Source organism: Akebia trifoliata, chromosome 4 (genome assembly GCF_017979445.1).
Source record: "Akebia trifoliata isolate Shusen 1 chromosome 4, ASM1797944v1, whole genome shotgun sequence".
Lineage (NCBI taxonomy): Eukaryota > Viridiplantae > Streptophyta > Magnoliopsida > Ranunculales > Lardizabalaceae > Akebia > Akebia trifoliata.
The window spans coordinates 16,372,358-16,386,966 of record NC_141378.1 but is presented as its reverse complement, the minus strand read 5'-3'; the positions used below and the strand labels follow the sequence as shown (position 1 = coordinate 16,386,966).

The 14,609-nt window shown below is 31.9% G+C and overlaps 1 protein-coding gene and 1 long non-coding RNA gene across 2 annotated transcripts in view; both read left to right on the top strand.

The window, feature by feature from the left end:
• Window positions 1–1,557: 1,557 nt before the first annotated feature.
• LOC147404167 (uncharacterized) overlaps window positions 1,558–14,609 on the top strand; it is a 41,542-nt gene continuing 28,490 nt past the window's right edge. The window contains exon 1 of the mRNA XM_086440020.1: window positions 1,558–2,044. Within this exon, the coding sequence (XP_086296146.1) occupies window positions 1,633–2,044 (412 nt within the window). The 5' untranslated portion in view covers window positions 1,558–1,632. The remainder of the gene's footprint in view (window positions 2,045–14,609) is intronic.
• LOC147404169 (uncharacterized) lies at window positions 10,885–14,423 on the top strand. The gene is made up of 4 exons (XR_015177710.1): window positions 10,885–11,239; window positions 12,062–12,174; window positions 12,685–12,769; window positions 13,052–14,423. It is a non-coding gene; the product is annotated as an uncharacterized LOC147404169 (long non-coding RNA).

Here is a 14,609-nt window from a genome sequence, read left to right as displayed (position 1 = left end):
AAAAAAATCCACCAATGAAAATAATTAAAAATTAGTTTTTTTTGTTTAGATTTCTATTGATTAAATTTAGTATTTTTTATGAATCTAATCACTAGGAAAATTTTAAATTAATTTCATTTATTTTAAAAAATTACAAAAAAAATGAATATTCATAATTCAATTAGTTTTTATTACAAAATTTTGTCGCATTTGGTTGAACAATTGATTAATATGAGTTTTAAAGTATTTTTATAAATATTTAATAAAAAGAATTTAAAATATTGAATAATAATAATTGAAAATAAATAGGAGACACAAATTATGTTTGAAACATATTTTTATTGAAAAAGGAAATTCAAGAATGGTATTTATGTAAAATGATTGGGACACAATTGGTATTTGTACAAGATGAATAGTGAAATAGCAACCATCTCTTTTTTTTTTTTTTCCTTTTTTTACTTGTCTCCAAATCTAGAGGTGTGAATAGTGATTTAGAGGGTATGTCAGAAATTAAGAGATTGGTTGGAGATAGGTTCAGAGATCTCTATCTCAAAATATAGAGACTAGTTGGAGTTGCTCTAAACCTTTGAACCAAGTTCCAACAAGTCTCTTACTTTCTGACAAACCCTCTAAATCACTATTCATGTATCTAGAATTGAAGACGAGTAAAACAAACATAGAGATGGTCTCTATTTCACTATTCATCTTGTACAAATATCAAGTGTGTCCCCATTGTTTTACATAAATGTCATTTTAAATTTAGTTTTTCAATAAAAATATGTTTTAAATATAATTTTTTCTCCTTATTTATTTTCAATTATTATTATTATTATTATTCAATATTTTTAATTTTTTATTAAATATTTATAAAAAAATATTTTAAACTCAGATTTAATTAATTGTTCGATCAAATTCGACAAAAAATTGTAATAAAAAATCAGTTTAATCATGAATATTTATTTATTTTTTAAATAAACGAAATTAATTTAAATGTATACATTTACATTTTTCTTCTAAACATAAGAGGACAAGACCAAATTTGATTTCTCATACAATTAGTAAACTTTTGTTTAAATTAGGGTGTAAAAAGTAAAGTTGGGTTGCCAATTGTAAATTTTCTTTTTTTTTAATATTTAACTTGGGGTGTAATAAGTAAAGTTGGATCACCAATAACAAATTTTATACATTTAACTTTGGGTATAATAACCAAAGTTGGGTTGTTAATAATAAATTTTATTTTTTATTTTTTATGTGGATAGTGAATTAGAGATGTGAATAGTGAATTAGAGGTTACAGTTGGTTAAGGTTCGAAGGAGAGAGTCATCATCTTTAAAATGTAAGAATATGCCAAAATAGAGGCACCTATTGGAGTTGCTCGAAGGATGCATGTACTATTAGGAACTTATACCAAATTTAGCCCCTTTTTCTACAGAGTGAGAATAAGTCCATGAATCCTCATTCCTCACATATTTAGCCCTTACCCACTTTGACAATAGCTCAGAAAAGCTCCATACTAGATTAGATTAGAATTTTCATGTTAGAATTAATTTATCTACATAGGTCCTGTAATTTTCAGTTATTTCGGATGAAGACTATGCTTGGTGTCTACCACTAATCAAGGCCTTCAATGAAGGTGATTTGGAGAGTGCCAAAATGTTCCTCAACCTCCATCCAGATGCATTGTGGGCAAGACTTAACCCATTAGGGGAGTCAGCTCTTTACATCGTTGCTCGATCTGGAAATGTGAGATTGGTACAATTATTGTTGAGTTTAATGCCTCCTGAAGCCACAGAATTAAGGAGCAATGGAGGTTTCACAGCCCTTGCAGTTGCCGCTATGGGAGGTATCAGGGAGATTGCAGAGATATTGGTGTTAAAAAATAGTAATTTGGTGTGTATCAAAGATGGAAGTAACATTCTCCCAGTCGTCATTGCTGCTTTTAATGGAGATGAAGATATGGTTCATTATCTTTACTCAGTAACTCCAATAAATGAATTTTGTCCTGACCCAACAAATAACAATGGTGCTAATCTTCTTACTCATGCAATCATGTCTGATCTGTACGGTAAGAATTTACTTAGAGAGCTTCTGTAAGCATACCAAATTTTACTTATAAAACACCAATCTTTAATTTCAAAAGATTAGTGTGGTGCAAGTAAAAGTTGGTGTGCCAATAGAGAATTACCAAAACGGCAAAATTGAAAAATTATCAAAATGGCACATTATTCATTTTTGTTCCAAAAATGGTAAATTATGGTTTTCAGAATTTTTATTTATTTTTTACTAAAACAATAAATGTGTAAAATGAATAGTAATTTTTTTCCCTATTCCATAAATCAGATACGTTCTATGTTTTAATTTCAGTAAAACAGTTAAAAAGAAGTTCTCTTATAAAACAATACAGTTTTTTTCCCACTTTAATGAAAATTTTTTAATTTCAGAAATGGTAAATTACCTATTTGAAATTAAAATGAAAAATGCGCCATTTTGCTAATTTTTCAAATTTTAGTGCATATTTTATTATTATTAATTTTTTTTTTCCAATTTTTAGACAGAAGTAACAAAATTAAGTGAACTTTATTAACTTTGTTTTTGTATTATTGTTAGATATTGCTTTGGATCTACTGCAACACTACCCAAAATTAGCTCTCACTTCAGATAACTTTGGGGTGACAGCTATGCATGTTCTGGCTACAAGACCTTCTGCATTTCCAAGTGGATGCCGGCCTGGAATTTTGCAACGATTGATATACAAATGTTGGTAAAATAAACCTCATAAAAACATTCTTGAATAAAGAAAAATACTAAAACAGTATTTAATTTATAATATTTATAATAGTCGTGATAATTTGAAGCCCCCATCACAGTATCATAGATCATTTGCATCGGGATACACAACTATAAATCTTTTTCTTGTGTAACCCAAGTATCCCAAGGCATTTGATCTACGGTTCTATGATGGGGGCGTTTGTCAGATGGGAGCGTTATATTATCACGATTCTGTTTATGAAGTTGCCATATTCGTGATTTCATAATTATTTTTCTTTATATGTAAACCGTAAAACTACCTAATTTGAGTGATCCTTAATTTAGAAGTTCAACTTGAGTTGATTCTGTTTTCCTACCCACCCAGGTTGGAACCCTACTTAATAATGTCTTACGTGCTAGCATAGATGTGTGAAAAATAAAGCTCGAGGAGGCATGGCCCTATTGTTCGTGTCAAATCCTAGCTTGGGTCTGACTTTTGAGTATGGGAATTTCAATCAGGCCAATCAGAATCTGTCCCAATACTATTTAGGCCTAGTCTGGTCCAAAGAGAACCGTGCCCAACTTACACTTAGTGGGATCAATGGGTTGGTTCTGGTTCCAATTTAAAATTGATGGTACCCAAATCGGAACTGTAAAATTTTTTCTCTTTAAATGGTTTTGATCAGTTCTTGATTTCTATCGATTTTGATTCTCTATCAGTTCGATTCCAATTAAAAGGGATCTAAAACTATCCTTCCAATTCCGATTTTGGTTCTGGCCATGGCTCGATTCTAGTTCAATTAGTACCCACATGGACACCCCTACATAGCATTTATATATTGCATCATGATAATGAAAACAATAGTGTCATCACCCTAGAAGATAATTTAACGGTACACAATTTTTTTTTTCCTGTATGAAAGTCATCCCGGGGAAACTACGTGACGATCCCCATAATACAGTAAACGCTCAGACGCACATTCTCAATTCAGGTATACATTTGTCATGTTTACATGTAAGGGTTTCACATTGGTTTAATTTTATGGATGCAAAATTGGTTTCATATTGTAGTAATTCGTGGACTGCATGGGATTGTTTTGAAGGCCATTAAATTGTCAGGTATGTGTTACACAATTCTCTCTTTTTTTTATCATCTTTCGATGTCAATTATTTTCAAGTCTTGACTTAATTTTGGTCACACAGTTCCAGGTGTTAAGAAAATACATGACAGGAAGTTACTACATGCCTCATCTCTTGAAGTACTCAAACTTCTTTGTAACGAAATTTCCATATTAAAGGCCCCACAAATTATTGAGTCCCAATTACATTATGCAATCTCCAGAGCCATCAATTTTGGTATTGTTGAGATAATTGTTGAGATTGTTAAATGTAATCCTTTTTTCCTATGGTGCTCCGATTTAAATGATCGAGGCATGTTTTCATTGGCGGTCGTACATCGCCAAGAGAAAATCTATAATGTTTTGTATGAGATGGGAGAAAAGAAAGTCATGGCAAATAGAAGAGATAAATATGGTAACAGCATGTTACATTTAGCTGCGATGTTACCACCTTCCTCTCAAATCAAAAGAGTCTCCGGTTCTGCTCTTCAGATGCAACGTGAACTACAGTGGTTTAAGGTAATCTATCTTGCTTTTGAGCTCAGAGTTTGTCATTTTAGTTTTTAAACCTATTTGAGATTGAAAATGTTTTCTTTCAATTCCCTGATATTTTTTGGTTGCATCTCTTTTAACAAACTTTACACTTTTTTTAATTTTTTAATATTATTGTTTAAAAAATAAATGACAATTAAATGGATGCACATGTCCCACTGAAATCGAAATCAATCCAAAATATGTCGGTCTGGGTTCTAATTCCAAATGTTTTAACCGAATCCAGATCAAACTAAATCTTTTAGGTAAATTTCGGGTTCAGATTTGATCTAGGGTAAACCCATTTTTTGATATATTTGTTTAAGTTTATAAAAAGTAGGTTTAGGAAAATACGCTTTTTGAATAAATTCTTTATAATGTATTTTTTTAATTACAAGAAATGACATTTCTTCAATAATAAAAAATTTAACAGTTTCCCATTGCGCCCTTTCGGCATCATATGACTACGTGCTTATGTTGTTGGTGATTAATCGATTAAGTAGATTTTGAGTAATATCGGGTTGTTCTCTTCTTAGACACATATTTTTTATATGTTTATTCATTGTGCTCGTTCTACTAGATGTATTGAAATAAACTAAAATTTTTCCACAATAATTACATTTTACTTTTTTTGTTTTACTTTCGTTCGGGTTTACAACATCTATTATGGTAAAATGTTTCCATGCCTCTAATCGAAATCTTTTTAATTTTTTTGAGAAGATTAGGATTAGGATTAGAGAGTCCTAGATCACTACTAGCGCCCTCCGTAAATAAGTGAATTAAAATCAAAATTTTGAGAATCCATTATATAAATATTAACACTAAAATTAAAATTTAAGAGATTGATTAGACTTCAGTTGAAAGTAGAGAAAAAATAAAAAAGGAGAGGAGAAGCATAATCTAATAATATTAAGAAAAAAATTAGAACCACTACACTTATATAAATTTTTTTTATTTTGATTGGTTGATCATGCCATGTGTCGATTTGATCGATTGATCTTGTCACGTAGAAGAAATTCTTGATTACTTGATGATGACTTTGATCTTGATCACTTTGATGATGATTTGATCCTGATCTTGCCACGTAGAAGAATATTGATTACTTGATGATCAAATTAATTAAGAATAAATCTCAATTTAATAAAGATCTTAGAAAATTTAGTACAAAATTATAAAAATATATTAAAGAGATTGAGAGATTTAGAAAATTTTGAGAGAATTTGAAGTAGTGAAAAATAAGATTCATTTTGGGGTATTTATAAAAATATAACATTCATATTTACTCTCACCTCTCTTCTAACGGTTTAAAAATAATAATAATTTCATTTGGGAAAGGGGGGAGGGCAACGGTACAAATTTGAAATTTTTTGAAAATTTTCAGGTTTCCGGTCTTGGGTATATCCGGGTTCGGTTTAGGGTAATGGTTCTCAAAATAGGTTTGATTCAAATTCGGTCCAGTCTAGGGGCCAGACCAATTTTTCGTGGGTTCGGTTCGGTGCGATTTTCGGATCGCGGGTAAAATGTACATCCCTATGCACATGTATGGAGTAAATTATCAAAGCCATACCTGTGCATCACATACACATATTCATTGTACTTTCCTTCAAACCTCGTAGGTTGCCCAATCCCACAATAAATTGACGACTTAATCCTTTATAGTTTGACTTCAGTGAGTTAACTTGGGACATTTGATATTTAACACAATCAAGGTCTTGGAAAGATCAGAGCTGTTGTCAGTTACTGTCATGTAACTTATGTTTATATATGCATGCCTTTGTAACTTTGGTGGGGGTAAATGCGTAAATGTAATATTTTGGGAAAGAAAAGGAGTTTAGTAGAAATCAGGGGGGAGCCATGATTTTTTCTACATGGGGTAATTAAGAATCTTGTTAATTTTAAAAGTTCTTGTGCGAGAAATAACGATAGATTTTATTTCCCGCTGCTGTCATCTGTTGCAATAGCATATAAATCTTTATAATTTTTAAAAATTCTTGTCGGACAAGTGCCCCCAATTCCCCACTTTAAATCCATTACCCCTCATTGTATAGTAAAATAGTAAAACCTTTTCATATCCCATCCCTCAAATGGATGGCCAAATAACATAAAATCTTGGGACTTCTTATTTTGACTGATCAATGCATGCATACTAGATTGAGGGATTTATGCTCACAAACACCTTATATTATTTAATTTTCTATTTTCAATAGAACTCTATATGGCACTTTTCACAAATTTTCTCGACTAAATTTATGTTTGGTAAAGAATTGTAAAGTTGCACTAGTAATTTCGAGGGAAAGTGTTTTAAGCTCCACTCTCCAGTATAAAAATTGCGATCCTTCATCACCAAGTTAAAGGAGGCCAAAACTTTCCCATATATAATTTTACGTTATTTTTCACATTATTATGTTATGTTTATATATAACTACTTTACCTCGTCATCACAGGAGGTGGAGACAATCATATATATATATTGTCCGAGCTTTGTTTACGGAGCAACACAAGGAATTAGTGAAAGAAGGGGAGAAATGGCTGAAGGAAACATCACAAGCTTGTATGGTTGTTGCCACTCTCATTGCCACAGTTATGTTTACTGCAGCTTTTACAGTTCCTGGTGGCAATAATGGTGATAAAGGTGTCCCAATTTTTATACGAACCAGGGCCTTCAACGTTTTTATAGTATCAGATGCATTATCACTCTTCTCTTCTTGCACTTCAGTGTTGATGTTTCTAGCCATCCTCACATCACGTTATGCAGAAGAAGATTTCCTTAGGTCTTTGCCGAAGAGGTTGATAATTGGACTTTCCACCCTCTTCTTCTCTATAGTAACAATGATGTCCACCTTTGGTGCAACTCTTGTTATTGTTCTTCAAGAAAAATATACATGGGTTGCCTTTCCAGTCATTTTTATGGCTGCTGTTCCTGTTACCTTGTTTGCTTTATTGCAACTTCCACTCTTCATTGACATAGTCTTCAACACTTATGGGTCTGGGATCTTCAGGAAGAAAATCAGACACATGTTTTAGTACTTCACTTCATTGTATGTTTCTGTATTAAGAAAACATTTAAAATAAATTAAATTGAGTCACTTTCTCCTCTTCAAAACATTCCGTCTTTGTTACATGTATAATCAAAGAGTCATGATAAACTTATTCAAAATTCACTCAACCGACGTGGCATATGCAGAGTCATAGAATTTTTTCCTCAGGTTACATAAGGAAATTAAGGGCCTGTTTGGATATCAGGAGCAGAACTACTCTTCCAAAAAATAGGAGCTGAAATACTCTATGGAAGAGCTGGAAAAGTAATTCTGTGCAGAAAGGACGTTTGACAATCAACTCTGTGAAGTACTGGCAGAAGTACTTTTGTGCTGGAAGTCTGTTTGGGAACCATACTGACTTCTCATGACTTTTAGAAAAAAAGACCAGAATACCCTTATATTATACCAGTTACTGTAATATAATATAATATAATATTTTAAATATTAAATATTAATATAATATGTTTAAATCCATTATACTCAAAATTTTAAAAAAAAATTGACAGACTGTTTTTGACATAATATTAAAAAAAAAATTTGACAGACTGTCTTTTAGTGTCATAATATGCCTTCAAACTATACTGTTTTTGACATTTTAACTATAAATATTAATATAATATAATATAATAAATATTAATATAATGTATTTAAATCCATTATACTCAAAATTTAAAAAAAAAAATTAACAGACTGTCTTTTAGTGTCATAATATGCCTTCAAACTATATTGTTTTTTATATTTTAACTATAAATATTAATATAATATAATATAATAAATATTAATATAATATAATATAATATTTTAAATATTAAATATTAATATAATGTGTTTAACTATAAATATTAATATAATATAATATTTTAAATATTAAATATTAATATAATGTGTTTAAATCCATTACACTCAAAATTTAAATTTTTTTTTAAATATTAATAAATGTTTTTTTCATTTGATTTAAGGGCAAATGAATTAGGAATATTTTCATAGAAAATTAATAAAGTTAAGGTATTTTGGTAAAACGAACCGTTAGATTTTGACTCCCCGCAAGATGAGTTTTGAGAAATAGGTTTTCTCGACTTCTTCACAAAGAGTAATTTCTTGCTCTTGCGCGGAGTAACTCTTCGAAGGAGTTGTTCATCAAAACGCATCCAAACGACTTCTAACTCCCCGCAAAAGTCAGAAGTAGTCAAGGAGTCCTATCCAAACGCCTACTAAATTTCTATGGTTTTGAGCAGTTGAGTGAATTGGATTTTTTTAGTCAGGTTATCATTATTCATATTCAAAATACAAAAAATGTCCTCCATTAACATGGATTGCTTGCTAGTGTCCCAATATCTTTGTTTATGTTGCTAAGTAGTAATTGTATATATTTAAAAGAAAATTTTTAAAGAGGGGAGACCCCTAATTTACAATCCTTAGAATGGGAAGATCCAGATTATCTCCAACCCATGTCAACTTTATCATAGGAAGATCTACGTACCTGAGAGTTCAATATCTCCTTGTAATCAAAATACAAAAATGTCCTTCATTTACATGGATTGAGCTTGTGTCCCAAAATCTCCTTGTAGTTCAGTTCGTTATAAAATATTGTGTTACATGCTACATTAATTTTGGTCCATTGCAATGTGAACTATAAAGCATCAAAAGTCAGCATACTTGGCTAATTGTTTCTATATATGATTTTAAACATTATCACAAATCGTTGAAATAGATTGCAATTGCCATTGAAAAACTTAGGTCACTAGAAAAAGGTGAGAAAAGCATATTTGCAGTACTTAGAAATTTGTTATGGGAAAATGAGGCTCAGGGACTGTTCTGAAAGGAAGATTTTACGAAGAGGCAGTTTATCATTAGTCTTTTACTAATTAGACTATTAAGATACCACCCAAATGTTAAGGACTATTTCGCAATAAGTCCCTAAATCAAGGTCCGTTAACTCGAGCGGATGTGAAGATGAAGAGGACGTACGACATCTTGGCAAGCCTATAGTTAATCAAAGATGTTTCTACTTTCTATTAGACACGGTTTAAGAAAAGAGTCGAAACAAGAGTAAATTTATACTTTGACCCCTATAGTTTAGCATAGTTTTATGCTGACTCCCTACCATTTTGTCAATTGCTCTTACCTCCCTTGTTAGAAACTTGGGTGCGTTTGATAAGTGAGTCGGACTTTCAAGTGTTCAACTCACTACAACATTTTTGATCTATAGCAGCGATTTATAACAGCGGATCATTTTATCCGCCTTTATAGATACATTTTTGCAGCGGATAATTATATCCGCCGCTATAGGGACCTGTATATACGCTAAAAATTCACACTAATTTATTCAGGTGCATATAGCAGCGGAAAAATATATCCGCTCCTACAAAAATTAATTTTTTTTATATAGAATACTCAGTTTAGTAAGTTCTTTCTATCAAATTTTTTTTAAATTGAATATAGCAGCGGATTATATTGTCCGCCGCTATAGACTACAATTTTTTTTATATAGAAAAATCGATTTAGTGAGTTCTCCCTATAAATTTTTTTTTAATTGAATATAGCAGCGGATTATATTGTCCGCCGCTATAGACTACAATTTTTTTTATATAAAAAAATCGATTTAGTGAGTTTTCCCTATAAATTTTTTTTTTAATTGAATATAGCAGCGGATTATATTGTCCGCCGCTATAGACTACAATTTTTTTTATATAAAAAAATCGATTTAGTGAGTTTTCCCTATAAATTTTTTTTTTAATTGAATATAGCAGCGGATTATATTGTCCGCCGCTATAGACTACAATTTTTTTTATATAAAAAAATCGATTTAGTGAGTTTTCCCTATAAATTTTTTTTTTAATTGAATATAGCAGCGGATTATATTGTCCGCCGCTATAGACTACAATTTTTTTTTTTATATAAAAAAATCGATTTAGTGAGTTTTCCCTATAAATTTTTTTTTAATTGAATATAGCAGCGGATTAGTTTATCCGCCACTATAGACTACAATTTTTTATATAAAAAAATCGATTTAATTTTTTTTTAATTGAATATAATAGCGGATTATATTTGCCGCCGCTATAAAGTATAATTTTTCTATGATATTTTTTTTTAATTGAATATAGCAGCGGATTATATTGTCCGCAGCTATAGAGTATAATTTTTTTATATAAAAAAATTGATTTGAATTCTCTTTATAAATTTTTTTTTTAAATTGAATATTGCAGCAGATTGTATTTTCCGCGGCTATGATTAAAACATTTTTATCTACAGTCATGATTTATAACAGCGGATAAACTTATCCGACGTTATAGATATATTTTTCTGTTTATCACAGGACCCGCGCATATGCTTCCCACGAAAAAGAAAAAAAATTACACAAAATAATTTCCCGCCCATTCATGCAAATAGAGTAGCGGAAAAACGTATCCGCCAGTAAAAAATTTCAATTTTTATTTTCCTCAAAAACTCAAACGTCTCTCTTTATCTCTCTCACACACTCTTTGCTCTCTCTGCTCTATGCTCTCTCCTCTCTCTACGTGAAAAAATCCAAGTTCGACGGCATGGTTTGTGTGTTATAAGCCGTTCGATTTGATGAGATCGATGCTTCGATCTTGTCACAACGCTTCAAAGAAATCTGATTCGAAGGTTGATGAAGAGAAGAATTTGCTCTCTCTCTCTCTCTCTGGTTTTTCGCTTGGAGCTCTTACAAAGGGTATCATCGCCCCCATAGGGTATGTCTCAGCGATTTCAAGTAGAAACCCTTTGATTTCAAGATTTTCGATCAGAAACTCCGCAATTTCTAAGGGTATCTTTCTGTTGAAGGGATTTCTGCGATTTCAAAAGGTATTAAGCTCCTCCATAGAAGTGAACCCTAAGGTTTTTTTTCCTTTCTCTATCGACTTGCTTATAAAACCTATTTTGAAATGTCCAGTTAACATAGATTCCAGAAGTGTCAAGTGGAAAGAGGGTACAAGCATGATTTTGAAGCTGATACGATCTTTAGGGAGATGTCAGTTGCAGGCTTAATGCCTGAAAAGTATACATATAATTTTCAGATTTGGGTTTTGCTAGCAGGGTGATTTGGTGGAGGCGTTTAAGCTTAAGAACATAATGGTTTGTAAGGGCACAGAATCTAACTTGTTCACTTATGGTTTGCTTATTTGGGGTTTAGTTAATAAAGGACTCATGATTGAGGCAAAACAGGTTTTTAAGGAGATGTTGAAAAAGGGGATCACTCCTGATGCTGTAGTTTATGATGTTCTGGTTAGAGGTTATCTCAAGCAGAATGATGCAGCTGAGATTTCAATTTTGCATGATGAGATGAGAAAGAGAGGCATTCTTATAAGAAGAAGTCCAGTACATGGACGTGTGTGATTCATGACAGCAAAATACTACAGTTTTCCTTGAATCACACTTGAATCTAGTCCTTCGTGTCAAAGGATGTTGAGTTTGTGTTGAATTACTCATAATTACTTAATTTTACAAATTTATTTCATTTGCGAGCAATAATTCTATCATAGTTTCAACCAATCTGACGAGCTGATGTTTGTTCTTGCATGTACATGTCATTGTGGTACAAAACAGAGATGATGCTTATTTCTCTCATTCTACTTCTTACCTTTTGCAGTCCGGCTATCTGATGTATTGTTTCTTTGGTTATTGCAGCCTTTGCAAGTCCAGACAATTGTATTAAATTAAACCATACCAATCTAATGCCCGATGTTGCGTTGGAAGTCAACGTTTATGATGGCAAAGTAATTGGAAATGTTGTTGATCATGTAAACCTTTATTTACATTGTTCTATTTATATGACTTCAAATTTATTTTCTGCAATTATGTTGTATGTTTTGCAGTCTTGCTTAAGATGTCCATTTTATAAATTACATTTGTCTGTATAGATGTAAAGCATCAATTTACATCTTTAAATGTTATTAGATTATTTAAACTTACAATCAATAACATCCTTATATGTTCCTCTACTTTTATATCGTCAATTAGTATTCTCTTGGTTCTGTATAACTTCTTTCTTGGATTTATAATGCAAACTAGAAAATTGTTCAATGGCTTAAAAGATTCATTTTATTTTTCTTACTTTCCGATTGTGGATTTTGTATCAATCCCCCTCCAACATTTTCAGAAACAATCCATCCGCTCTTTCTAACATTCCACGTTTAAGAAATTTTTTTTTTTTTTTTGCATTATGACGTAGTGTGATATCTGATTTCCATCATTCAATTTACTTTATGTTATTAATTTTGTTTCAATTCCTTGTTCTATTAATTGAGCAGGGAGTTCACGATATTTTCCAAGGCTCTTCGGATCAATTATGGCCCTAGAATGAACCAAGAGTAGACAAGATCCTAGCTCTCATTAGTAAGTTTTCTTCTTGCTTGAAATTGGGGTTCTTTCCTGTTACTCCAATCCTCTCAAGCAATATTTAAATTAGTACTTATTTATATGGCTTTTTGTGCCTATGATCTTTAGTTGGCATCATATATATTTCTATCAAACTGAATTCATGGAAAATTCAGTCGGTTCTTTTTTGACTTTAGAGGCTTTTTTCTACTTCCGTGTTTTGTGGTTCTTTCTAGTTCAATTGGACAATCTAATGATGTTTAAATCTCTATGCGTGTATGGGAATTGCATCTTTGGCAGTATTCAGTGGATTCTTATAGAAGAGGGTAAGTTCACCAATAAAAGCAACTACTTTTTTCTTTATGCAACCTACATATGTTGTCTATCATCTACTTTTATATAAGACTCTGCTTTAGCTTCAAACACTTGGGTTACTTTAAACTATTGTGGAATGAAGGGCCTTATGGTATCTGGGTGTATTGTTGATGACATTGTCAATGGTCAATAGAACTAGACTTCCATCGCATAGGTTGGTTTCTTATATTCAAGAGTGAAAACTGCTCAAAGAGGGGGAACAAAAACACGAGTCTTTTCCATCGCATTACCAATGGTAGGAAGCATGCGAACCATACTTCCAAGATTGTTTTGAATGGGCTTTTCATGGAAGATAATTAGTATTTGAGCAAAATAATGGTTGGTTTTCATGAGAATTACACATTACTCTCAGACCTACTCTTGATGGCATTGTTAATTTGCCATTAGTGGTGTGCTTTAAGGTAAAATGAAGGAGGTCTTGGACTTGATGATTTCCCCATTTAAAGGAGCCTTTGGGGAAGGGTGACAGATTCTCAATGGGTGTATGATAATAATGGGTGTAATGATTTCATAACTAGCCAAGGGTATTAGTGATGTGCTATCAAGTATAATGGATGAGGCCCATGACTCCTTGATTTCTCCATTCGAAGGGGCCTTTGGGAAGGGGTGACAGATTCTTGATGGCTTTCAAATAAGAAATGAGTGTATTGATTTCATAACTCACCAAGGGGAGCCAATGATTCTATGTAAAAAAAATATGGAAAAGGCACATGATGTCAATAGTCCTTCCTAGCTTATATGATAGGTAGACTGGATGTTGATGTTAAGTGGAGCAAATGGATTGAGGTTTGCATTCATTTTGATTTTGGAATGGGTCCTTGACTGGTTGCTTCATTAGGTATACGAGCTCACCATTTCCTCAGCACTCCTTGAGTTTGTAATGAAGTTGGTTGGATACCCATTCTTGCTTTGTAATCATTGACATTGTTCCTTGGAAATTTGGATGCATAAAAATCTGTTTGGCCTCCACAGTTTAAAGGTTATCCCTTTGGTTTGAGATAATAAGATAATTCATAATTTAAATATACATTTGCTTGTTCTTTCCTGTCCTTTAAAGTAGAGCAGAAAGTTATATTTCTTTGTCTCCCTGATTCCTCCCCCCCCCTCTCTATTTTGTCAATGAGTCTGAGTGGTGTATTTTAAACAGAAGTGCATTAGTTTATCTGTTCTTGTCAAATAAATTGAACTTCAGGTTAGCACACATAATTAATTCATGACATTGAAGGAGTATCTACTTATTTGTTTTGTATGTGATACTCTATTTATCTATATAATTTTAACTGTTTTTAATGGTTTATCTAACTGCTCTCAGTGTGGACATTGATGGCTCCTTTGGGGATTCAGATGGCATCAAAGAAATAGGCTCTCGAAAACGGTACATAGCTTCTTTTTCTTTGGCTGCTTAGTTAAAAACGGAACACAATTCTAGGATTGCTGGCTCTAGTTTCTTCATGCTTTATATGCAAATACAAATTGCAGTTTT